General features: G+C 38.7%; 2 protein-coding genes across 3 annotated transcripts; one reads left to right on the top strand and one right to left on the bottom strand.

Annotated features, from left to right (window-relative positions):
- The first annotated feature begins 53 nt into the window (after window positions 1-53).
- Window positions 54-9,700, top strand: LOC309492676 (uncharacterized protein). 2 transcript variants are annotated; one of them, XM_082161678.1, is made up of 8 exons: window positions 54-122; window positions 7,422-7,548; window positions 7,707-7,838; window positions 7,928-7,958; window positions 8,661-8,693; window positions 8,825-8,860; window positions 8,947-9,028; window positions 9,353-9,700. In XM_082161678.1, the coding sequence occupies exons 2-8, from the start codon at window positions 7,435-7,437 to the stop codon at window positions 9,414-9,416; spliced, it is 492 nt and encodes a 163-aa protein (XP_082017804.1). In that variant the 5' UTR covers window positions 54-122; window positions 7,422-7,434; the 3' UTR covers window positions 9,417-9,700. The 2 variants fall into 2 exon arrangements, with proteins under 2 accessions (XP_082017804.1, XP_082017805.1); XM_082161679.1 differs by lacking the exons at window positions 54-122; window positions 7,422-7,548 and adding an exon at window positions 7,589-7,651.
- Window positions 9,701-16,597: 6,897 nt separating this feature from the next.
- LOC309492555 (uncharacterized protein) lies at window positions 16,598-23,737 on the bottom strand. Its single transcript, XM_082161560.1, has 2 exons — window positions 23,099-23,737; window positions 16,598-17,211 (listed from the first exon to the last, which is right to left on the bottom strand). Exons 1-2 carry the CDS (start codon window positions 23,733-23,735, stop codon window positions 17,042-17,044), a joined length of 807 nt encoding a protein of 268 aa, XP_082017686.1. The 5' UTR covers window positions 23,736-23,737; the 3' UTR covers window positions 16,598-17,041.
- Between the last annotated feature and the right edge of the window lie 1,987 nt (window positions 23,738-25,724).

The following is a 25,724-nucleotide window of genomic DNA, read 5'->3' as shown; positions in this document are numbered from 1 at the left end:
TAAACCTTCTTCAACACTTGTAAGAGACACACAGCTGTCACTCAAGGCTCATCCCTCCTCTTCCTTCATCGATGAAACAGGATAGAGTTTCTTTCATTCATTCTGCAAACGAGCTGCTTAAGGTAAGAAATGTCTTTAATATATTACATGTTTAAATGCAGTTTGACCGTGAACCGATTTTGGCAGGTTCATAAGCCATATTGCCAAAAAAAGATTAGGTAGGCCTTCTTGCAAAAGAAGAAGGGATGGTGAAGTGTAACACGTTTACGATGAACAACATGTGCGACTCTTGAACATGCAGCCTAACTTACGCGACTCTGAAGTAAATCAGGGATATAGTTGTTTCTAATGCTCGAGATTTAACTCAAATGCTGTTTTTTTTTATTATAAAAATGAATGCATTCAATCAAAAATGCAATGCATTTTGCTCGTTTCCCGCGGGTCCTTAAAATACTTGGATGCCTTGCACTTTTCAAAGCGCAAAGCCGTAGTCAAGTCAAGTCATCTTCATTTATATAGCGCTTTTAACAACGTAGATTGTTTCAAAGCAGCTTTACAGAGATAAGTGTATAATTTAAGGTAACAGAGATTGTTTTGGCTTTATAGCAGAGTTAAGTTATTTTCCATCTAAAGTTAGTTTTGATTGATTTGCTTTCGTCGCAACGATCATTTGTTATTAAAAAGCCAAGCCTAAACAAAGTACTTGTCTTTCCTTATAAATTTTGATAAAGAATTTTATTTTATTTTGTTGCTTTGGGGTAGGAACGTGAAACGAAAAAGTCTGAAATATCTAAACAGTTTTAATCGTAATATCCATCATCGGTCTGATCACTGATAAAGTCAGCTCAATATAGGCTATACTGGCGAAATATATTTTCTTTTCTTTTTTTGCATTACGAAAATCTGGCAAGAAAGTAGTCCTACGTTTACTAAAATTATACTTTTATACAAACATTTCTATACTGAAGCACGCACGCAGAGCAATAAACGCTTCCGGATTTTGCGTTCGTTCTGTTGCGAGCAGGGGCGTCATGCAAGCCAAAATTCTGGGGGGGGGGCACAATCTGAGACGTTGCAATTGTTTTCTGACGGGTGATATGGATCATGTTAGGAGGGGTCAGGGGGTTTCTCCCCCTGAACATTTTTACATTCTGGCTGCTAAACATACCATTTCAATGCAGTTTGGGAGGGACAGAAATACCTTAACGGAGCTAGCAGCAACCCTCCTCTATCTGAGGACTAAGTTAAAGTATCCATTTTGTAAGTTTATGTAAAAGACAGGTTGATGAAAGAACTGTGCTCAAATTCAAAAGCTTTTGAAGTCTACTTCATTAAAGCATGTTTACACACACACTTACTGTACACTTAGGCCTACTACACATGATTTTAAAAACACTACCATTGACCAGTTTTTATGTTATGATTTTAAATTGGTATGTGACCTAAGAACAATCTTACATTAAAGGTGCATAAAGGTGCTGAGGTCTGACTTTGTGGTGCTCTGAAATTAAGTTATTTTAATATTAATATGTGATGAAGGACTTTGAAAGAAGTTTGACAGATTTCAGTGCTGAATAAGGTTAACACTACCCCGTTTATTTGAAAGTGGTTAATATTTGACAGGTACCAAAAAGAATTCAGTGTTCTGCTCATTTTAACATGTGTTAGTGGTCATATAGGCTATATATATATATGAGCACATGAGAGAGAGGCTGACCGCTACACTTTTGTGCACTCTAAGCCTACATCACGGTCATAGCGATCTGTATAACAACTACGCACGTAGCGCTCTAGATTTGATACACAGACACCATATTAGGAAAAAGGGCTGATGCTGACCGATTTATTACACATCCAGAAGAATACATTTGAGTCGTTATAGGCTCTGGTATTGTCAGGATTCCATCTTCACCACCACGCTCTCCTTCACCTCCGCCCACTCGTTCTCTCTCCGCCCAGTCATCAAGTCACCCGTTCACTCTCCCCTGATCACTGAGCACCGTCACCTGTGTCCCATCACCAGCACTCCCTACAAAACCCACAGTCTCCCTTCACTCAGTGTCTGGTCTCGTCATTACATGACCCACAGACTCCCGATCACTTACCTGCTGAATTCCTCTCCGGTCCGTCCTTCCAGCATCCTGTTCTGCCTTCAGCCCATCCTGCATCTGCCAAGAGAACGAAAGAGAAAGACTTTACAAATTCAGCTAAGCATTCACTGTTGTTCTGTGTTACTATTACTCACCATCTGTCTGCATCTCCGCTAACCTGCAATAAAACCCATAACCTTACCACCTTGTCTGCATCCTCTGTGATTCCTGACAGAAGACCAGACCCAACATGCAGAAAGCGGAGTCTTCAGAAGATCTCTACACAGACTTTCCGGCCGATTCCGTCCCATCCATTTCATCTATGTCAACACGTCCACTTCCACATTAACCCACTACTTCGTTCACTGCCTCAGCGAGTCCCATGGCCCGGCCAGCGACCTATTCCGTTGAGGTGGAGAACTGCAGTGGGTTTCTTCTGCAAACTTCACTATATTTCACCATGAATGAACACCAGTTTCACAACGATGCAGCCCGAGTCGCCTTCATGATTTCTCTCCTCTCAGGCCAAGCACTTCAGTGGGCTCAGTCATTATGGAACTCTGAATCCGCGGTGGTAAAATCCATTACTGAATTCATGCGGCATTTCAAGGAGGTCTTTGGACAGACTGACATTCAGACTATCAGTTCATGATCAACTGTATAATCTCCGTCAAGGAAATTCTTCGGTGAGTTCATTCGCTTTACAGTTCAGAACCCTTGCCGCATCCAGTGGCTGGAACGAAAACGCTCTGATCACCGCTTATCGCCATGGCCTGAACCCTAACATCCGCCATCTGCTGGTGGTGTATGAGGACAGCATGGGTTTAGAAAACCTTATCCAGAAATCCATCCGCATCTCTCAACGCCTTTCAGCTTGTGATCTATCTGCACCCACTGTAAGTTCTCCGCCCACGGTCAGTTCCAATACTCCTCCAGCACCAGTTCCTATGGAAATCGACTCCACTCATCTTTCGTCCTCTGAACGCCAGCGCAGGATTCTGCATCATATCTGTCTCTACTGTGGATTGGATAAACACTTCCTCAGTTCCTGTCCAGTTCGTCCACCGCGGCCGGCGGTAAGTTCTATCCAACTCACTCCTAAGATTGAAGCATTAAATCGTACTAAAGTACATATCCTGACGTCTTCTATGTGTATCCAAGCGCAAGCTCTCATCGATGTCTTGAAAAGCTGAACGTTCGCCGTCGTCGCTTGGCTCTCGCTTGGGTTCTTCGTGACGACATCCTGGATCCTGCCCTGTTATCCCAGTTCCACGAAGACCATCCTGATCGTCCAGCACCCAGAGGTCGGGGTCGACCTCGCCGCCGGCAGCGCTCCTCTCAGGCATCAGGAACCGCCTTGGGAGGGGGGGGTACTGTTGGGATTCCATCTTCACCACCACGCTCTCCTTCACCTCCGCCCACTCGTTCTCTCTCTCCGCCCAGTCATAAAGTCACCCGTTCACTCTCCCCTGATTACTGAGCACCGTCACCTGTGTCCCATCACCAGCACTCCCTACAAAACCCACAGTCTCCTTTCACTCAGTGTCTGGTTTCATCATTACATGACCCACAGACTCCCGATCACTTACCTGAACACTTGCCTGCTGAATTCTTCTCCGGTCCATCCTTCCAGCATCCTGTTCTGCCTTCAGCCCATCCTGCATCTGCCAAGAGAAAGAAAGAGAAAGACTTTACAAATTCAGCTAAGCATTCACTGTTGTTCTGTGTTACTATTACTCACCATCTGTCTGCATCTCCGCTAACCTGCAATAAAACCCATAACCTTACCACCTTGTCTGCATCCTCTGTGATTCCTGACAGGTATATTATGGAGCATAATAGGAATAAAGTTGTGACAAAAAAATTATCAGGGAGGAAAAATCTGAGGGGGCACGTGCCCCCTCACTTTGAATGGGCATGACGCCACTGGTTGCGAGTGCACGTGATTGATCTACTTTGTAAACTGCTGGTCACCATTGACTTATATAGCCTAGTATTTTTCCTACTATGGAAGTCAATAGAGACTGCAAACTGTTTGGTTACCGACATTCTTCAAAATATCTTCATTTCTCATTTCTCAGTAATTTCTTCACAACATTAGAGTGAGTAAATGACAGAATTTTCATTTTTTGGGTGAACAATAAAAACAAGGGTCAGCATAACACACAGACGCAACTGATTGTGTATTAGCACAATCAGAGGCAGAAGATAAAGTCCAGTAATCTGACGCTGTTTGACAGGTTATTAGGCCCTGTCCCAAATGGCACACTTCATGTGCACTTTCGGTCTTGTGGACTTACAATGGCTGCTGCGTGCGCGTGTCCGTTAAGTCCGTGAGACCACAGTGTGTCCCATTTCTCATTTTTAGGTCTCAGAAGGGTGCTCGCGAGCGCCCCCATGTGGTCGATTTGCGCACTTAATGCGCACTTTTGCCGAGCCCGCGGTGATGCACTCCGCAGCAGACTTCTTCCCGACAGTCAAAGCAGCATTACGTCACGAAAGTGCGTACTCAGAGGAAGACCGTAGCCCTGTCCCAAATGGCACACTCCGGACTTGTGGACTTCCTCAGAGTCCACACTTTGGTGACGTAATATAGTGCAGACCTATAGGGCCCTTGCTGCGAGTCCACGAGGGCGCATTGAGAGGTATTTTTGGGACAGACTTGATCATCACGCCGGAAATAACAGGAGAAATCACATTTTTGCGCTCCAACGTCTCATCTCCATGTCAACTACACAGCCTAATTTTACAGTTCTATATTTTGATATTGTGCATGCCACCTCGGCATTAGACTATAGATAGCCTACATCATGCTTATTTAAATTATGTATACAGTTGTACATTATAATGTTCCATTTGAACTAAGATTACAATTTTAACACAATGAAAATGTGCATGAGTTTCAGATGAATTTACAGGTTTCAATATTCATACTATGTTTACATATGACTCAGTAAAGCCCTGACATTCGGTTCTATTTATTTAATGAATCATAATGTGATCGTATTATTCAACACACTATTATTATGTTTGAGACATCAACCACTGGTCGATGACCATAATGTTTGTATAAACTGTAGATAACAACTGGTAAAATGTACATTTAGGTAATAAAAACCGTAATATTTTCCTCTCAGCCATGTCATCAATTGCTCATGAGCGAAATCTCCTCCCATCTGTTGTCTGATTGGACTTTCGCAAGGATTCCTGGGTAGTTAAAGTGCGTGGAGCCTGCATCTATGCGGGCTTCGCGGAAGACCGCTTCAAGGGTACAAAGGGGGCGCTGCTGAGCACACTTCAGAGCGTTAAAATGCTGAATGGGACGGCCAACGGACTCGTAGACTCGGCGAGCACGCGCAATTTAAGTCCACGAGACCGAAAGTCCACATGAAGTGCGCCATTTGGGACAGGGCCCGTGAGTGCTTAGGGTTCCATTTGGGACGCGCTCGCCATTGCAATATTCTCTGAAACGACAGGGGCCGACTCGAGTTAGTGTCCTCTACACCGTCAGGATTCAGCGGTGAAAAGACTTAAGTTACACACGTAAATCTTTATTTTAGTACACTTCACCAAAACCACAGTACAAAACAATCATGTAAAGCAGTAAACCTGCTATTTATAAAAAATATTACTTGTGATATTAGAAAAAAATAAATGGATTATGCGTAGCCTATTCAACTAAATTAACTATCTTGCATATGATCTAATATCAATAAGCATTTTTATTTAGTTTCGTGAACATTTTGTGTAACACATGGACCTTTATTTTTATTAAAGTGGCTTATGTCTGCTATTACACTCCTTTTGTAAGCAACTAGCCTAATTTAGACGCACAAACTGGGTGGTGGTTATGGCAAGCCAAAGTATTCATAAACGGCTGGTCAGGCGTCTGATTGCACACTGACACGCCAAAAGCGTGCGTTTCGACAGATTTGGTGTAAAAGCGCACGTTCTTAACGTGATATTTAAAACGCAAGTTCTCGACGTGCGCTTTGCGGTCACCGAAAGTGCACGTTTTTGACGCACGTTTATCATGACAAAAATGGACGTCGAAAACGTGTGTATTGAGTAGGATAAATGCACGTCATGAACGTGTAAACAGGTAAACCAAACGGGCAGTGCAAACGTGTGTGAAGTGTCCAAACAGGTGAAAAGAACGTGCTTGTTCCCTAATCCCTTCGTTAATCGGACAGTCCCCTAATCCCTTCGCTCGTCTGACAGTTCTCTAATCCCTTCGTTCCTCGGACAGTCCCCTAATCCATTCGTTCCTCGGACAGTCCCCTAATCCCTTCGTTCGTCGGACAGTCCCCTAATCCATTCGTTCCTCGGACAGTCCCCTAATCCCTTCGTTCGTCGGACAGTCCCCTAATCCCTTCGTTCGTCGGACAGTCCCCTAATCCCTTCGTTCGTCGGACAGTCCCCTAATCCATTCGCTCGTCGGACAGTCCCCTAATCCCTTCGTTCGTCGGACAGTCCCCTAATCCCTTCGTTCCTCGGACAGTCCCCTAATCCATTCGTTCCTCGGACAGTCCCCTAATCCCTTCGCTCGTCGGACAGTCCCCTAATCCCTTCCTCGAGACACATCTCGCAAGTTTTCCAGTTGTAATTTCGGTAACAATTTACAATAAGGTTTCATACATTGTTTAACTACATTAGTTCACATGAACTAATAATGATCTGCACTTCTACAGCATTTATTGATCTTTGTTAATGTTAATTTCAACGTTCACTAATAATTATTAAAATCAAAAGTTGTATTTGTTAACATTACTTAATGCACTGCAAACTAAAAGGGTACACTTCTCAGATTAGTAAAGTTGTAAAAGTAAAGTTTAAAAAGTTATTAAGTTTAAGTTTATGAACATTTTAAATATATAAAACACATATTGTTGTTTTTTATATATATTTACAAACCATTTTCAACTTCAAGAAAATTCTGGGCCAGATTTAGGAAAGATTTTATTGTGCGCAGTACCAAACTTTTCCACTAGATGACATCCAGACTCCACCGATGACTCTTCGATTTCTATATGTTGATCTGAACCTTATATTTTCATACTATTCCAAATATTTATGAAGTAGACATCCTATTCAGAAATAGTTAGGGCAGTAATGTTAATATTTGATTTGAATTCAATCTCTAACAACCTACAAGCTCCAGGTATTGGTTACTTGATTGAATACATTTTTTAGACTGAAGATAGCATCTACAGAGGTGTAATACATGACATACTGTACATTGCAATACATTTGTTTTACATGTTTGCTGTAATAAAAACACTTATCATGCAATATAATATGCAATAATTTGATCTGTGATTTATATAACAGCTTCCTTTGAAACATGAATAACATCAGTGTGTCCTGTGGAGAGATGGAGAGGGTTGTGTACAAACTTCCCTCTGGTTTACTGAATCACACACTCAATGGAGTCTGTGAGCAGAGCTGGCATTCAGAGGTGACTATCACACACACACACACACACACACACACACACACACACACACACACACACACACACACACACACACACTGACTGTGAGCAGAGCTGGCTCTCAGAGGTGACTATGACACACACACACACACTCATGATCTGATCCTCTTGTGTGTGTTCAGGACGGGCGTCTGTTAGCTGATCCATCAGATCCACACAGACTGATGGATCCTGCTATTTCAGTCTCATCTGATCGTCTCGTCACGTCTCGCTGTGTGAATGTCCTTCATGAGATCCGCTGTGACGCTTCAGGAGTAAATCAACTCTCAACACATCATTCCTCTGTTTACATATTTAATCTTTCATTAACATGATTCTCTAATGCTTCTTTCTTTCATCACAGTCTCATCACATTCTTCAGACCATGTTCAGAGGTGAGAGAGACACTTCAGTTAAACACATCAATCAGGGATGTGCGATATATACGGTATCGGCCAATATATGTTCTTTATTAATGTTATTGGTCGATATGTGTCCCTTTTTAATGTTATCAGTATCTGCCGATATATAATTGTGTGCTTGGCTTTTAATGGTGAGCTTTTGTTTATAATCAGGCTCTCAAAAATTTAGATTTTGATTTATCGGGCAATATATGTCACGGAATGGTAAACGAGAGTCGAGGATACAAATGCAGAGTTAGTTTATTAGTGACATGCAGGTACGGCACAAACACAAAAACTCAGGAACTCCAGGAAACAAGCAACACGGACAACGAACCAGCACAAGACTACAAACACAAGGAGGCTAAATAGGGGGACAAACAAAGGAGGGTAACGAGACAGACAGGTGGGACAAATTAACCAATAATCAGATAACAAGATGGGAGGGGCTAGACAATAGACACGAGCACATGGCCCAAAATAACAAAACACCCATGTGCAGCACAAGACAGGACAGGCATGTGACAATATATCAGTTATCGGCTTTCAAATATAAAGAACTATTGGTTATCGGTATCGGCCAAAATGTTCATATCTGTAAATCCCTAAGATCAGTGTTTCCTGAATCAGACTAAACTCTGTGTTGAACTGAATCTTCTGTAAGTGAATCTTGATGATTGTGAATGTGTTTTTCAGTGAGGAATGAAACTGCAGCGACTCCAAACTCAGGTGAGTTTCAGCTGATAAACGTGTGTCTAATTCACTAATAAAACACTGATTCAGATCTGATTCAGACTCAGTCCAGTGTGAATGTTTTCTGTCATATTGTCTGATATTTGTGATCGTTGTGTGTTTTAAAGATGTGAATGAAGTGACTCCGTCTCTCCAGATCTCAGGTAAAACATCAAGAGCTTTAAACATCAACTCTAATATTGATTTATCATTATAGATCAGCTGATCTGATATTTGATCACTTGTATAGATCAGTTGTGGTGGCTGTTTCCTCTCTTCATCTTCATCTTCATCTTCATCATCTGTTTTATACTGCGTAAAAGGATCTTCAGGTGAGTCCAGACTGATCTTATAACGTCGTACTTCAGTCTTTATATCTGACACTAGTTCACAAGAGCTCAGGTCATCGTCAATCACATTTTGAGGAGTCATTTACAACGGCTTCGAACGCGGCTCAACCAATCAGAATCAAGAACTGGAACTATCCGTTTTATAATGAATGTTTGACTATTTTTGACTACATTTGACTATGACCGTTTAAATGTTTATATTTCAACAATGAGTTGGAGTAGATAGTCATATATCATTAGAAGACTGCATTATAAATGCTTTAAATGTGCAGTTTAAACTCAGTTTATTGCCCTGTATAATTCTAGAAAGCGTCTGGAATGGAGATCAGGACTGAATGGGGAGATCAGCTTGCAAATGCTGCACCTTTAATTAATGCTGCACAAATTAATTAAACAAAATGTTATGTTTTGTATTAGTCATTTGCAGAAGTACTGACACGCTTTATTTAGAGACAGATCCATCGTTTGTTCAGTAAACCACTGTTTAATAAAATAAAAAATAAAAAAGTTATGTTTTGTTTCTTTTTCCCACTGTGAACTGTGACTTAAAAACGAGGTATTTTAATATTGTGTAGCGCTACAGTGCATTTCACCTCTGCTTTAGCTGGTTTCCTATAGCTTTCTAACAAATCTGTCTTTATGTAGGAATATCTCTGGCTCTGTGATGAAGTGCTTGAGATTTGATTGAATAAATGTAAATGAAGCTGCTGTTCATGTTTCGAATGTTGTTTATTCTCTAGTTTGGTTTGAAGAGAGGAGCTCGTACATGGACACTTGTGTTCACTTATTCTTACTCTCAAGTTTTGATTCAGCCACAGAAACTACAGAAACACTCAAACATGTAAAAACACAACTCAACATCTCTCCCTGTTCACAGAAATACATATATAACACTTAATTTCAGTATTTACTGTCCTAAACCGGCACTATGCAGTGCATGCTGGGAAATAACCTAAACCTGACAGAAAGTGTTCAAGCAAATTTATGCAAAATATAGTGGCTTGAATGTAATAATATTTAATGCAGATCATAATGAATCAAAACAACAAATAAATCAAGAACACTGTTGCTTTAGCTCCCTTTATTTCAAGTGTAAAACAGCATGTTTCTCAGATCTTCTGCCCCAAGCTGTCTATAGGGAACGATGGATAGATGAATAACTGTCCTCCTCCTCCTCCATTAACACCAGCATCTGATCTGTTTCTGACACTTTATGAACCTGATTCTGTTATCAGAGGTGACTGTGTCCAGCTAATGTCCATATTACAGAAATATACAGTTCAAGATGACACAAATCATGCAGTTAGCTAACATAGGGTGACCATACGTCCTGTTTAACCAGGACATATCTGGCCAGGATTTCGAGATCGCCCAAAATGCCCGGGATTCGGCTTTTGCTTTCTACAGTCACCATTCATTATGTTTACATTATTACATTATTTGACTCTGACACGTACGTGCCAGCTTTGCAGGTCATGCATTCTGCTTCACACGGATCCCGATCGAGACGAAAACACAGGAATTTTCTTAGCAATGCTAGAACGCACATCAACCGATCACTTGTTTAGCGTTCATGTAAACACTACATTTAGATTCACCAATCGGAATTAATTCAGTCCTACTGAATCAAAAGGTGTGCATGTAAACAAAAAGAATGGCGACAAGAAAGCAAAAGCCGTATCCCGGATATTTTGGGCGATCTCGAAATCCCGGCCGGACATGTCCTGGAATATGGTCACCCTAGCTAACAGGTATCAGTTTAAACGTGTAGCTGCTGTTCACAACATTAAGCAAGGATAACCATGTGCATTTGATCTGATATAACAGTATAAGGGTAGGAGATGCAGTATATGAATGCGAGGCTAAAGAAAAGCATCTTTAATCCAGATTTAAACTGGGAAAGCTGAGCCCTGGACATTATCAGGAAGACTATTCCAGAGTTAAGGAGCCAAATGTGAAAACGCTCTCCCTCCTTTAGCGGACTCATATATTCTAGGGGTACTACCAGAAGCCCAGAGTTTTGTGACCTTAATAGACAAAACTATAACATTTATTTTAACCAGTCTTTTGCAGTACTCTCACATGACCTATAGGTTCCTTATACTGTACATGTATTTGCCATTAAAAAAAAAAATTAACTTTTAACTATTTCACAGATGGTTTCAATAAATAAACAAGAAAAAAAAATCAATAGTAAGGAATAGAGTTGATTGATTCACACACATCTTCTGTATTGCTACTTTCTTTGTCGCTCTGAATACACGTGTTACTGCCTCGCTACAAGAGCAAGAGCGCGCAGCTCCAAACCGTGTAGACACACGGCAGAAAGGGTGAGGCTTTTCTACTTTACCTCTCTGGATCTTTGGGGAATCTATGAAATGCTAGTTGATTGGTTGTACACTGGTAGTTGTTGCAGTTGATGGCAGAACACTGTTTTCTTTGTTTCCAATTATTTCCAGACATAATGTTAAAGCGACACCATGTACATTTTGCTCTTGGGCTCCCCCTACAGTTGGGAAACAGTATTGTCTTTTACTACTGTCGTAAAATCTGTCATGGTTACACCAGGGGACACACGTGCATTTGTTGACAACCCGTTACCTCCGAACTCTGCAGAACTCCTCTCATGTCTTGGGCAGACTGCCTGCGTTGCGTGTGAAATGTCTTCATCCCAGCTACAGTGGCATATATTTCAGCATGTCGTATGAATATAATTTCATGGGTTTTATTTTTTTCAAATGCCAAAAGATCGCGTAGCTCACGTTTACAAGCCAGCGTCATTATAGTAGCCTACTGTTTTACAGAATGCTAATTCAATTCAATGTTTGTGTGGTCGGTAATAGCCATATATCTTCAATGTTATAATATCAAGCTACCATGAATCTGCAAAGTTGAAAAATCGATTTGCATTATAGCCTGAGGCAAGACACTTTCACCAGAAAAATAAATAAACAAACATGACTATCAGCCTCCAGTCATTAGGCTAGTTAGCCTAAAAGATGATTTTGTCCGTCTAATCATGTATTATTTACTTGCAAGAATGTAGCTCCTACCAAACTTGTACACGCCGTTTAGACTATAGGCTTACTTCTGACTTTTTTTTTTTGTCCGTTGCTGCTTTGGCCATGACAAAAACATACGCACGAAAGCTGGAAAACAAACTCTGGTTGGCCTCTCACGGCCGAATTTGAGGAAGTGGTGGGGGAAGTGACGTATGCCGTAAAGCAGTCGAATTTTGTAGTTCTTTTTGTGCTCTGGTTACTACCCGAACCCCGAAGTTACGTAGTGCCAGTAAAAGCGATACAGTATGGCAAGCCGTTTTAACTTTTATTCATTTCCAGGATATGAATCCTTGATATCAACAATTCAATTTTCACTAGTTAAAATTATATTTATTGATATCATTAATTAGATTTCTACTAGTAACAATGGCTATTTTTGATATCAGAAATTACATTTCCACTAACAATGCGAATTATTGATATCCACAATTAAATTTTCACTCGTTAAAATTATAATTCTTGATATCAACAATTGAATTTCAACTAGTAAAAACTATAATTCTTGATATCTGTAATTGTATTTTCACTAGTGAAATGTCACCATAGGCTGCCATTCAAAATCAATTGTTGATATCAAGAATTGATTTCTTACTAGTTGAAATGTCTATTCTTGATATCAACAATTGAATTGCTACTAGTAACAATGTTAATTTCTGATATCATGAATGTGATTGTTACTAGTAAGAAAGCCATTTTAGATATCTGAAATTATATTGATAACAGAAATACATTTTTAGATATCAAAAATGAATTTTTTTTACTAGTAGCAATTCAATTGTTGATATCAAGAATAGACATTTCAACTAGTAAGAAATCAATTCTTGATATCAACAATTGATTTTGAATGGCAGCCTATGGTGAGATTTCACTAGTGAAAATACAATTACAGATATCAACAATTACATTTTTGATATCAACAATTCATATCCTGGAAATGAATAAAAGTTAAAAGGCTTGCCATAATATAGACCCCGTCAGGCTATGGCAGACGTGTCATTCAACCTATTATAAGTCGATGTACCATCACAAGGGTCTTGGAAATATATTATGAAGGTTGAAAAGCTACATAGTGTTGCTTTAATGCTGTATACGGTAGTTGTGCTAATAGTCCAGGCCAGTGGTTCCCAAACCTGTCCTGAAGGCCCCCCAACACTGCACGTTTTCTTTGTCTCCCTACTCAAACACACCTGATTCAACTCATCAGCTCATTATCACATGGGTTAATTGAGCTGATGAGTTGAATCAGGTGTGTTTGATTAAGGAGACAAAGAAAACGTGCAGTGTTGGGGGGCCTTCAGGACAGGTTTGGGAACCACTGGTCCAGGCAAAGTAGCGTTTTACGACAGACTAATTGTAAAATAATTTTTTTAAGCTTAGATCATTTCTATGTGATGTCCAGAACAACATACTAAAAGTCCTAAGAAATCCTAGTTGAGGAAATATGTTAAATTCTCATCAATCCGAGATGTGTGCCAATAAGGCCAGGCAACAATACACCCCAATGGGGCTATTTTTCCCTTTACTCCTATCAAAATGAAACTTTACACAATGAAAGTACCCATGAAAAGTAAAAAAATTTGTATTACAAGTTTCTTTGAAAATTTATTTTAATATGCAAATGAGCTACACACTTATCGAATATGCCCAAAATGCACCCAAATAGGCTTAATTTTTTCCTTTACTCTTACCACAATAAAACTTTACATAGTAAAAGTATACATGAAAAGTAACTTTTTTTGTATTACAAGTTTCTTTTGAAATGAATTTGAATATGCACATGAGGGCTACACTTATTGAATATGTCCTAATTTGTATAGGCAGAAACACTATTCATATGTATGACAAATACATCGGCCCAATCTTCATCCAATCATCCTACTGCCAATGGGTGATGGCAATGCTGCTTTTAGACCGGCCTCTAACCTGAAAACTGCCTGGCTTGGTAGTACCTGCCAGGGGTATAACCATAGACTGTAAAAAATAGGGTATAACCCCCGGTGGTATAGTCTTCAGGGTCACGGAGGCACACAAGCCTCCCCACCACGACAAGATAGCAACAACAGGGGAGGTGTCTTTCTGGTGTTTTTTATTTTATTTTAGTTTTTTTTGTTTTTCTTTAACTAACCTAGATATTGCTGTTGCTAGCTTCTCATAACACTGCGAAGCTACTTTACAAACGGTGGAAGTCTGATGTGTGGCCCGCCTGGTCTGAAATTCTTGCTAACTACAAAAAGAGAAGCAGTTTTGGTGTCTGGCAAAATTATTGTAAAGAGCTGGAATGTCTGGAAAGTGTGTCTATCTGGTTTTTCATCTGTCTTCTGTGTGTGAATGAATCGTTTAGTTAAGAATGACTTCTGCCTGTAATCTCGTAATCTTACCAACAATACCAATCATTTGTAAATCTATACCAGCCCAAAATTTAATCTCACCATGTTACTAATGACTAAGATGGCTATTCTGACTTTCTTCTGATGTTATCTGTGGGAAAGATAAAAAGAATTTAGAAAGCAACTGGAGGCAAAGTGACCCAGGTAAGTATGGCAAGTGACTTCAAATTGATCGTGTTTATGCATAGGTTAACTTACTGAATGGACATGAATGTGTTAGTTATTTGGCCCCTGTTTTTTTCTACTTGTGACTTTATGGTTTCTTGGCCATAAGTCAATTAGGCCTAGTGTTGAGCTCATTTGCATATTTAGAATAGATTTTTCAAAGAAACTTGTAAAACAAAAATGTTACTTTTCATGTGTACTTTCACTGTGTGAGGTTTGATTGTGATAGGAGTAAAGGAAAAAATATGTCCATTAGGGTGTATTTTGGGCATATTCGATTAGTATATTGCTCATTTGCATATTCAAATTCATTTTCAAAGAAACTTGTAATACAAAATGTTTTACTTTTCTTGTAGACTTTCATTGTGTAAAGTTTTATTGTGGTAGGAGTAAAGGAAAAAATTAAGCCTATGTGGGTGTATTTGGGCATATTCGATAAGTGTATAGCTCATTTACATATTAAAAATAATTTTCAAAGAAACTTGTAATACAAAATTATTTTTTACTTTTCATGGGTACTTTCATTGTGTAAAGTTTCATTTTGATAGGAGTAAAGGAAAAAAATAGCCCCATTGGGATGTATTGTTGCCTGGCCTTATTGGCACACATCTCGGATTGATGAGAATTTAACATATTTCCTCGACTAGGATTTCTTAGGACTTTTAGTATGTTGGTCTGGACACCTCATAGAAATTATCTAAGCTGCAAAAAATTATTTTACAATTAGTTCTATTTTTGCCTCCAAAATGAGTTACTTTGCCTGGACTAAAAAGGTAAAGCCGTTGGTTCAGTCCAAAATGGCGACAGCAGCGCCATCTAGCGATTGTTGTCAAAACTGCAACGGAGTTTCGCCTCTTGGTACTTCTATACTCTTTGTCTCAGCCTCCTTAATGGCACTCTCTTTCTCTTCACGGGTCACTGTTATCATATGATATGCTCTGGCAATACCAACTACATCAAGAACATTTCTTAGGAATGAATCAGTAATGTCTTTTACTGAAAAAAGACAGTAAAACTGAGCCTTTTACTGGCTCAGCTTCATGTCGTGACTCCTCTACTAAACTCCAGTATATTTTCTGCCATTCTGTTAGAGGAACCTACGGAGCCCGGGAAGTCACCTGGGAGAAAAAAAAAAAGCCATGTCTACAGCCTGAGACATGCACAATACAAAAAAATTGCCTTCTGCATTTTTGTTTTGCTTTTCCCTCCATTGTACCGAACTCGTACCGAACCGTGATGTCTGAACCGAGGTATGAACCGAACCGTGACTTCTGTGTACCGTTCCACCCCTATTATCTATACAGAAGAACCGGTTTCCACAACTCTCAAGTTCTTTAAGATCTCGATTACCGTTCTGTAGAAACTGCTCAATGGTTTTCTTTTCCTCCTCTAACTGATCTTTGTGAGTAAAGAGGATTAAAGCGTATTTTTCCATCTGTTCTCCAAACACTTCTTTGAGCTGCTGTATTGTGTTTTTCTCCTCCTCAGTGAATCGATCCACTTTAATCACGATAATAAAAGCATGTGGTCCAGGAGAAGCGTACGTTATGCATTTCACTATTTCAGTTTTAACCTCTTCATTATTGAGTACTGTATCATAAAGTCCAGGGCCCGGTTTTTCAAAAGGTTTAATCCGGATAAAATTGATCCGGATTTAGTAATCCTTTTTTTTGCGATCCGTGATCACGTAATCCAGCTTACTTTTGAGCCAGGTTTTCAAAGCAACATCGGATTGGATCAATCTGATCCGGATAGGAACTTTTCAGGATCACCAAATCCTGTTTACTAGAGCCTTAAATGGAACCAACAGTGTAGCCTACTGGCTTAGCAAAGAACAGCAGTTGGCAAAATACCGGTGGCCACAAATAACCATTGTTTATTTTAATTTTAATTTTAAGAAACACTGTAATAAACAGAAACATTTTACTTTCCTTATTTTGTTATAATGTTAAATTGTAGATTTTGTTGTTTTACCATATCTCATTAGCTGTGACATGCTTCATATATGCTTCAAATATGAAGAAATGTATATATCATCAGTAAACATTGATTTTGTGATCATTCACTTAAAAAAAAAAAACCTCTCTGGTTTTATTTGGTTCGAAAAATCACAATTGAATCCACCCTTCTGATGGGATCAGGATAATCCTGTTTTTTTGGATCAAATAGATCCTAATCCGAGTTCAAAGTTCTGAAAAACCCAAAGGGCAGGTTTGATCCAGATCAAATTTAAGATCGGATTACATGATCTGATCTTAGTTCAGAATCCCTCTTTTGCTTTTGAAAAACCCATTTCCAAGATTTGATCCAATCCGTGATCCAAAATCCCACTGGATTACTTTTGAAAAACTGGGCCCTGGAGTGTCGATCACTGAGATGTCTTAACCAAACCTCTCTCTAGTTTCTGCCTGACACTGTTTCGTCTGAGAGTCCGAGCTGACGGAGGAGTAAAACACGTTTCTGCCGATGATGGTGTTTCCAGTGGCACTTTTCCCAGATCCAGTTTTCCCCAGCAGAACCAGTCTGATCCGGTCTGAACCTTCTCCTGAAACTACAACACAACAATCACATCAATGTGCAATTTAATTAAATACAACCTTCTCTATCAGCTCTTCTCTTTTAAGATCAGTGATATTTACATATCAGGCAGTAGCAGATGTTCTTAAACGGGTTATGAACTGCATTTTAAGTTGTTTTATAATTGTCCCTGGGGGTCACTTATAATGCTAGTACGATTTTTACATCAAAAATTGTCATAATATTGAAATAAATGGCATTTTTCATACCATGAGTTTAGCCTCTGATTTGAGTGCTCTGTTTTAAGGGGCGTGTCTGTGTGAGACTGTTATCGCCCACTGCTGTGATTGGCTGCTGTGAGGCTTCAGTGTAAACGCCCACTGCTGTGATTGGCTAACAACTTCCACTTTACATGTGGAACCCTCCCAAAACATTTTTATTATCCATAACCCCTTTAACTAATAAGAGCCCAACAAATATTGTTTCCTTACATTTAATGAATAGGTTGGCTTAACCCAGGGGTGTCAAACTCATTTTATGTCAGGGCCAAATAGGCCGGGAGCCAGGTCCACTCCTCAGGATGTTTTTGCTACCTTTTTTACACTATTATTTCCTATTATCTTATACCTTGGGCCATCACAGGTTTATAACGACCACCCCCAACTGGTGGTCTCAGGGGCCAAGAAACACCCTTTTTGGGAAAAGCTTTTGGCGGAATGATGTAATTGTGAAGATTAAGGTACTGCAGCTACATAAATGGCCATATAACCCTAACATTGTGCATGCACTGTAAAAACTAAAGGAGCCTCAAATATCCTGTCGGATACTCAAGGAACTTAAAAATGTAATTTAAGTGCCTCAAAGCTCTTTCTCCTATAGTAGGGTTACTGGAGGAGCATTGACAATATTTGAGGTTCTTGCTGGAACTTATGGGATCCTTTAAGCACTTTGTATTTAGTTCAGAGGTTCTGGAGTCACCTTTTCATTACTATGAGACCTCGAAGTGCTTTGGGGGAAAATAGAGGAACTTGAATGTGATAAAAGGGTTATTGGAAGATCTTTTAACATTTAAGTGGTTCCTGGAAGATCTCTTATGTTAAAGCCAGCATCTGGAGGAACCCAATGGTTCAGTGAGGCCAGAATGATATTATTATTATCCTATTATTACTTAAGTTTGATTCAGTATACCCAGGTGAAAAATACGTAGGCTACTATTAAAAATGTACTTGAGTGTGTTTTTAGTAGGCCTTCAATACAAATATAACCTACTTTGATGCATTTAAATACATTTAACAGCAGCCTACGTCTTTTTCACCAGGGTAGCTTACATTTATTTAGTATAGGCCTATTTTATTGATTAATTTAAACCTTAAACAACAACACTAAATAATAATAATATTAATAATAAAAAATCATTAATTATTATTGAATAAATAATAGTAATAAAATAATATTTTTTTACTTCTTCATAAATTATTATTTGAAGAAGAAGAACCAGGAGGATAAAGGTTTTATTCAGTCACGAAACTGCTGCTATTCCTCTGCTGTCGTCACTTCAGTGTTGCTCGCGCTGCTCGCGCGCAACAAAGCTCAGCTGATCGACGTCATCGAGTTTGAAAGTAACGGCTCTCCTCATCAAAGCCTGCCGCATCTTCCGCCGTTTGTTCGGCTGTCCGTTACAAGGTTTGTAAACTCGCCAAAGAAATATAAATACTTACTATATATTCAAACACACACATATATAAACTAAATTGATTATACATTACTACGTTTTTACAGTGTTTACCACTCGTTTATTGTACAGTATCTGGTATGAAGGTTTTAGCCGCGATGCTAACTACGTTGATCTAATGAACAAATGGAAATTATTGACTTATTGTCTTAGATTGATTTAAAGTTAGTCATTCAATTCAACATATTCTGTACAACTGTGTCTTCAAATTGCTGATATACAGCCTAACTAATTTAGCTGATTCCTGCTGTCGTCATTGGCGTTTGTTATGAATAACAAAAGCAGGTTAATATAGTTTGGTCTGTTTTTGTTTAGCCTAACTTTACTTACTACAGGTGCCCTCATTCTCTCAAATACCATTTTGAATCCATTTAGTGGTCAATAAATATTTTGTTGTGAATAATCAGCTTTGTTATTTTGTTTCCCCAGAACAACCAGTACAATGTTTCAGTGGCAACATTAAATTATAGTAAGTACCTGCACCACATGCAAGTACTTTATTACTATGAACTTTCTCTGTGTGCAATTGTATTGTTTGACTGTGTACTTGTGTTTTTTAATCAGTTATTCTCTGAAAATCTTCTTCCCTCATGCTCTCAAATCTCATTCATGTTACATTCATGTAATATCACAGGTTTGGAGCTAATAATGCTATGCATTTTTTATAGGCTATACCTTAATCATATGCATTTGAATATAAGACATTTGAACCCTGAATTATAACTTCAAGTTTGGTCTTTTTCGACAAAAAAAGAAAAAAGCTATTAAATGGCTTCATAAGACTTACAACACAAACCATAACACATGAGTTGTGAATTCATTGATTATTTTTAGGATCTTTTCTGGGACATTTTTGGAGCTTAACCATTTTTACATAAATTGTTGCATTGAATTGAACTAGACAAGTGTACATAAGAATGGTTTCATGAATGATTTACACAATTTTTTTCTGCTTGTGTTTCATGCAGTGAAAGCGAACGGTGACTGGGGTTGCATAATGCCTGAGATCTGCTTTTGGGTTCCACAGAGAGAAAGTCAAACAGGTTTGGAATGTCACAAGGCTGAGAAAATTATAAAAATTTCACAACTATCACTTTAATAACCTTACTAACAGTAACTTTTGTACTTTGCAGGGATCTCGGTAAGCTGAAATACAAGTTTGAACAAGAATAAAAATCCTCCTGTAGACCTGAAAATCACTGAAGTGCCTGGACCATCCACCAGAAAAGAGGAAAAACAAACAGAAAATGAAGCTGATGCACTTTTTCACTTTTCTAACTCGTTAAGTACCTCACATGTCCCTTGTGAAGATTTTATAATTGATTGCATTTTATGTTGCAGTGAGTGAAGGTGCGTCACATTTGTGAATTTCGTGAAATGACACAGGCAAAAAGGTCCATTGACCGTTGTCAGCAGTGTAGCGATGTAATGTATGAAGCACCACACAAAATTGCTGATCGTGTGGATTCTTATTGAAATGACTGAATTCACCAGTGAACATTCACAGAACAACAGATAATTTTACTGCACCTTAACTCTGTTCAAATGGAAAATGTTTTCTGATTGTTGTGACATAAGGAATACTGTTTCTGGGTCGAAGCCTCTACTTCTACTTCCTTTATCTTGTTTCTAGATATTGAGAATACACAACAACCATTTATGGGAACTGTTGATTCAAGTCACACATTTAAGCTTTTCAAAAGCCATAGTGTACATAACAGTCTCCAGTCTCACGGCATCCCAGACCTCAACATTTTATAATTCAAAATAGCTGAATAACTAAACCATCTGAGATTTTGGAATAGAGATAAAGGTTAGGATCATAATTTTCAGGAATATTACAAAACAATGAGTGCATATTAGCACTGTTTGTTGTTTGTTTTTGGCATCTGAGAGAGCTTTTGGACTTGGAAACAGTGGCGTCAGACTTAAGCGAACGGAAACACGTTTTAAAATTAAGTGAACATGGACATTTTTAATTAGTCAATTTAATTTTTTTACATTGATTTATTACATGGAACATGTGTTTTCTATGCATTTTGTTGAGATGTCTTTTCTTGTGTGGCCTATTGTATACACATGGCTGATTATTCATGTTACTTATGTATTATACAATTTTTTTTGTGTGTATTCATTGATATTAATCTATTACTAGCTTTTTTTCCCCAAGTGCATTGAAGTGTATGTATTAAAATGGATCTAAAATATGTAATAAACAATTCTTATTTTGTATTTGGTTCAGTTTGTTTATTATAATAGAAGTTAATGGTAACCGTAGTAGCAACGTGAAATTAATTTAATCCAAATAAATAAATAAAAATTGAAATTTGGTTCCTGGAGGCACCCAAAGTGGTTCCACACAGTGCTTCATATAAGAGTTCCTCAGGAAACCTGTGTGGTTCCTCAGAGAACTGGCCCTTTTTAAAGGGTGCCTAGAGGATCTACAGACGGTTCCGCCGGTGTGGCAAAGTGAAGAACCCCAAAAGGTTCCTCGAGGCACCTTTAATTTTTACAGTGTGGTGTATCCTGACACATAGGGGAAACTAGCAGAAAAAGATTCTGGGGATTGCTGCCTTTTTGCTGTCAAATATCACCCTCAACATACCCCAAAAGACTAAAAATGTCTGTCCGCCTGACAAATTGTCCTCAAAAATGATCATTTTCAAGCATTTTATTATACATATCACTGCCTCAAATGTACATGAAAAACTTCCCAAGTTTATAAGCTTCAATTTAAGTCCAAGATGACCTTTCTATCTAGAGAATTACAGCTGGTACAACCAAGGTTGTCCACTGTACCTCAAATCGGAGAAAACAGAACTTTCAAGCATTACCATTCCATATCAGATTAAGCATATTTTTTTGCATATGAACAATGTCTTAAAGGCAGGATTTTTCTAAAAACTTTTTCCCAAATTTGTTTAAACTGTCTTTTTGTACCAATACATTTTGTAGAAAAATCCTGCCTACCCTGCCTTTAAACAAGAGTTGAGACTTTACTTATGTACTGCTATACTATATGAAGTGAATTGAGCTGAGGGGCCACGGGCAATGGGGTGGAGGCCGCAGCTGACCGCCGCGGCAGGATGTGCTTGATGGCCTCAGTCTGCTTTTCAGCCAGCTTCTGCTGGGCGAAGATCTCGACCGCGTCGCCGAAGAGGTGCCATCCCGCGATCCCAGGTAACGACCGCATTCACAGAAACACACAGATAGAATGTCATCTTTATAAAGACAAGTTCTATCTGTGTAAGCTCTTTTAGGGACTGCTCTCGTTAGTGCTGAAGCACGCAGGGGACTGCGAACACAGACAGGAATGTGCAACAGTTTTGTGTGCTCTCTCTCCTCTTACCAGCTGTGAAAACGGCCTTTTAGCACTCTCAAGCGCACCTTACCAGCTGTGAGAACAGCTTTTGTTTGCTCAAGTCAAAACAAACCAAAAGAAAAGAAAGAGAAACCCATATGGAATGGTAATGCTTGAAAGTTCTGTTTTCTCCGATTTGAGGTACAGTGGAGAACTTTGGTAATACCAGCTGTAATCCTCTAGATAGAATGGGGGTGGTCGTTATCAACTTGTGATGGCCCAAGGTTTAAGATAATAGCAAATAATAGCGAAAAAAAGGTAGCAAAAACCATCCCGAGGAGTGGACCTGACTCCCGGCCTAAAATCACTGTTACTGAATATCTAAAACCAATTTTGTTACTCATTACATTTCAAAATACAGCAAATTCAGACTATTATTGTTTTTATTAAGCATGTGCTGCTCTGAAAGCATTAGGTATTATAGGTCTGTCTAGTATAGAACATATGCTGTGTTCACGTCACTTGTAAGTATTACTGTAATTACAAGATGACAACACGTGAGGTTCTACTTGGAGCTGTTCACATTCTCAGACTCAGCATTATGTGTTTCTATATTAAAGCCAGAATCAGTGTAATTTAACTAAAGTTTTATTATAAAGTATTACATTATTATGAAAATTTTTTAGACTGTATACATACAGTCTCAGATTTTTTTCATAATAATGTAATACTTTATAATAAAACTTTAGACTTTTGTGGCCTGTGCTACAAAACTACAGCCTCTGCAGAACCAGTGCTATGTGCAAAAACACAGTTCACGTATACAGCCCTGTGTGGCCCAACTCATCATGAGTTATTGAAATAATTCACACCAATGGAACAACTTACAATTTATGTCAATCTCCTTGCTTCTCCTCTTCATCTCTTCCATGATATATTTCCCACCGTTCTCCGTCATCATTCCTTCAACCTTCTGCAGTAGTTCCTGTTTCTGACCATCAGTTTCTCTCTTGTTATTGAAACAGTGAAAGTTTCCTCCACATTCAGTCACCAGTCGCTGGAGATCCTCATGATCTTGTAGATATTCCTCAATGGTCTGATCCAGCTCATCCAGAACATCTCCATGTGTGAACAGAATCATGATGTATTTCAGAACTTCAGGATCTAATAAACCTTTGATATAATCCAGGATCTCCTCCTCGTTTTCCACAGGTTCCTCTAGAGGAACGGTGAGCAGAACTGCACTGAGTCCTGATGAACATCGAGAGACCAGCTGATCCTTCATCTTCTCCAGCTTCTCTTCATTCAGATCTGGATCCAGCAGATCTGGAGAATCAATCACACACACCTGCTTCTCTCCGATCTGAGTTTCTTCCTCACACACTTCAGCTTCATGCTGCTTTTTCTGTTTGTGGATGTTAAACCTCTTTTCTCTCAGTATAGTGTTTCCTGATGAGCTTTTCCCAGAACCCTTCCTGTCCATCAGAAGAACCCGGATCACTGGATCATCTGGACCAGCGGACATCTCTGAAGGAGACAGAAAATATGGAGTCTGACTGTAAATATAATGTCAAGTCTATTGTCAATGTATGATTTTTATGGCCCAAAATGACTGAAATTGCTGTGGATTGTTGTTGTTGTTGTTTTGCAGTGAAGACCCACCAATAATCATAATTTATCTGTGTAATTAATGTTATTGTTAGTGAAAGTATCATTAGCTGTTAAAATTAACTCTCCTGGGAGTGTATTGGAGACCACACTCTTGAGCAGGGGTCTCCAGACTCGGTCCTCGAGGGCCACTGTCCTGCAGAGTTTAGATCTAACCCTGATACACTCTCCTGCCTGAGGCTTTCTAGTAATCCTGAAGACATTGATAAGCTGGTTCAGGTGTGTTTGATTAAACAATGTTAAATCAATGTTAATGTGGCAATGTTAACCGCACTGAATCAACATCACTTTTGCACCCGCAATTAATGTTGAATTAAAAAATAAAAATAAAAAATCATAACAAAATCAATGGTAATGACATTGAATCAATGTTAATGTTGGTTCAACATCATGCTTGCACTCTCAGAAAAACACAACACACAGCCTGAAATCAGCTGCAAATAAAAACAGACTTTTAATCTCTCAAGATCTCAGCAGAAGTTCTTGTTGAGAATAAACAGAGGTTTAGATGTTGATGTTTATGGAAAATGATTTCAGGCTATTATAGTTGTGTTTAATTGTCTGAGAGTGCAAGCATAATGTTGAACCAACATCACATTGTAACATTGATTCAATGCCATTACCATTGATTTTTGGATGAAATTAAAAAGAAATGTCAACATTAATCGCAGGTGCAGAAGAATGAAGGTAAATCAGTAGCAAAACTCGAGAGCACGTAAATGTGAATTTGAGAACTTGTACAATAAATATTTGTACTTGTACATGAACATTTACACTCACAGCTCCAATGTGAAAACCTGTAAAATAAAAATCTGAAGTTGAATGTTGAAATTTGCACTCGCATACAATAGTCACAAACCTGTATTCTGAATCTGAAGCTGCAGACAAGTAGACACAAATGTGTAAAATGCCATTCACAGAAATACAACGACAGACACAAACTTGTAATATATATTTTGCGTTTAATCTTACGGTCACATTCGCGGTACTACCTCAATTAGGCACTTACAACTTCTCAAATCTGTCACTGCAATTTCAAATTTCGCGCCTTGACTTTTGCTACTCTTTTCGCGATATATCAGATGCAAAACTAACTTGTGCACTTGAAACTCAGAGGCGGTGAGGGAGAAAGGGGGGCGGGAGGAGGGGGGGTCAAAGGAGTCGTTTTATTGGTTGGCAGCTAGCCAATGAAATGGGACTTCGATGATGTCACGAAACTCGTGTGCACTGAAACGTTAACATGGCTTAATGCATTAGACTGATATTAAAAGAAATAAACGATATTATCAAACTCAGTAAACACAATGCTTATAATGCATACTACAGAAAAGCAGATGAGCACAGAATATGACGAAAGAAAGCAAATGTGTGTTCAGTGCAAAATAAAATTGCTGCCTGTGTTTTATTAACAATTTAACGAATTATGTGTTTTTTTTTATTTATTTTTTTTTTTTTTTTTATAACTGTTGGTCCATTAAGCCTTATTAAGCGTTTTCTTGGTTTTCTGTGGGAGGAAAACGTACAATTAAACTCGTTGCATCCATATTCAGAGCTCAATTGCTTTGCTTTATTTGTATGGTGTTTCCTGAGTTTGATCTTTTAATACCACTGTCTCAATTAAACGCGTTGTGTTCATATTCTGTGCTCATCTGCTTTTCTGTAGTATGAAAACCAAGAAAACGCTTAAGGCTTAGTGGACCAACAGTTATAAAATAAATAAAAAACAAGTTTATTTGCACTGAACACACATTTGCTTTCTTTCGTCATATTCTGTGCTCATCTGCTTTTCTGTAGTATGTATTATAAGCATTGTGTTTACTGAGTTTGATAATATCGTTTATTTCTT

Source organism: Leuciscus leuciscus, assembly GCF_965113295.1.
Source record: "Leuciscus leuciscus genome assembly, chromosome: 1".
Lineage (NCBI taxonomy): Eukaryota > Metazoa > Chordata > Actinopteri > Cypriniformes > Leuciscidae > Leuciscus > Leuciscus leuciscus.
The sequence above is the reverse complement of the archived record's forward strand: the minus strand, read 5'-3'. Positions and strand labels throughout refer to the sequence as shown.

What these genes read in the sequence shown, in the direction of transcription:
- LOC309492676 (XM_082161678.1), top strand. Translation starts at nt 7,435, where the DNA reads ATGAATAACATCAGTGTGTCCTGTGGAGAGATGGAGAGGGTTGTGTAC. An exon ending in TCCGCTGTGACGCTTCAGGA is followed by an intron (nt 7,839 to 7,927) that starts GTAAATCAACTC and finishes CTTTCATCACAG; the next exon opens with TCTCATCACATTCTTCAGAC. An exon ending in TGCAGCGACTCCAAACTCAG is followed by an intron (nt 8,694 to 8,824) that starts GTGAGTTTCAGC and finishes TGTGTTTTAAAG; the next exon opens with ATGTGAATGAAGTGACTCCG.
- LOC309492555 (XM_082161560.1), bottom strand. Translation starts at nt 23,735, where the DNA reads ATGTCCGCTGGTCCAGATGATCCAGTGATCCGGGTTCTTCTGATGGAC. An exon ending in CAAGGAGATTGACATAAATT is followed by an intron (nt 17,212 to 23,098) that starts GTAAGTTGTTCC and finishes GTTGTGTTGTAG; the next exon opens with TTTCAGGAGAAGGTTCAGAC.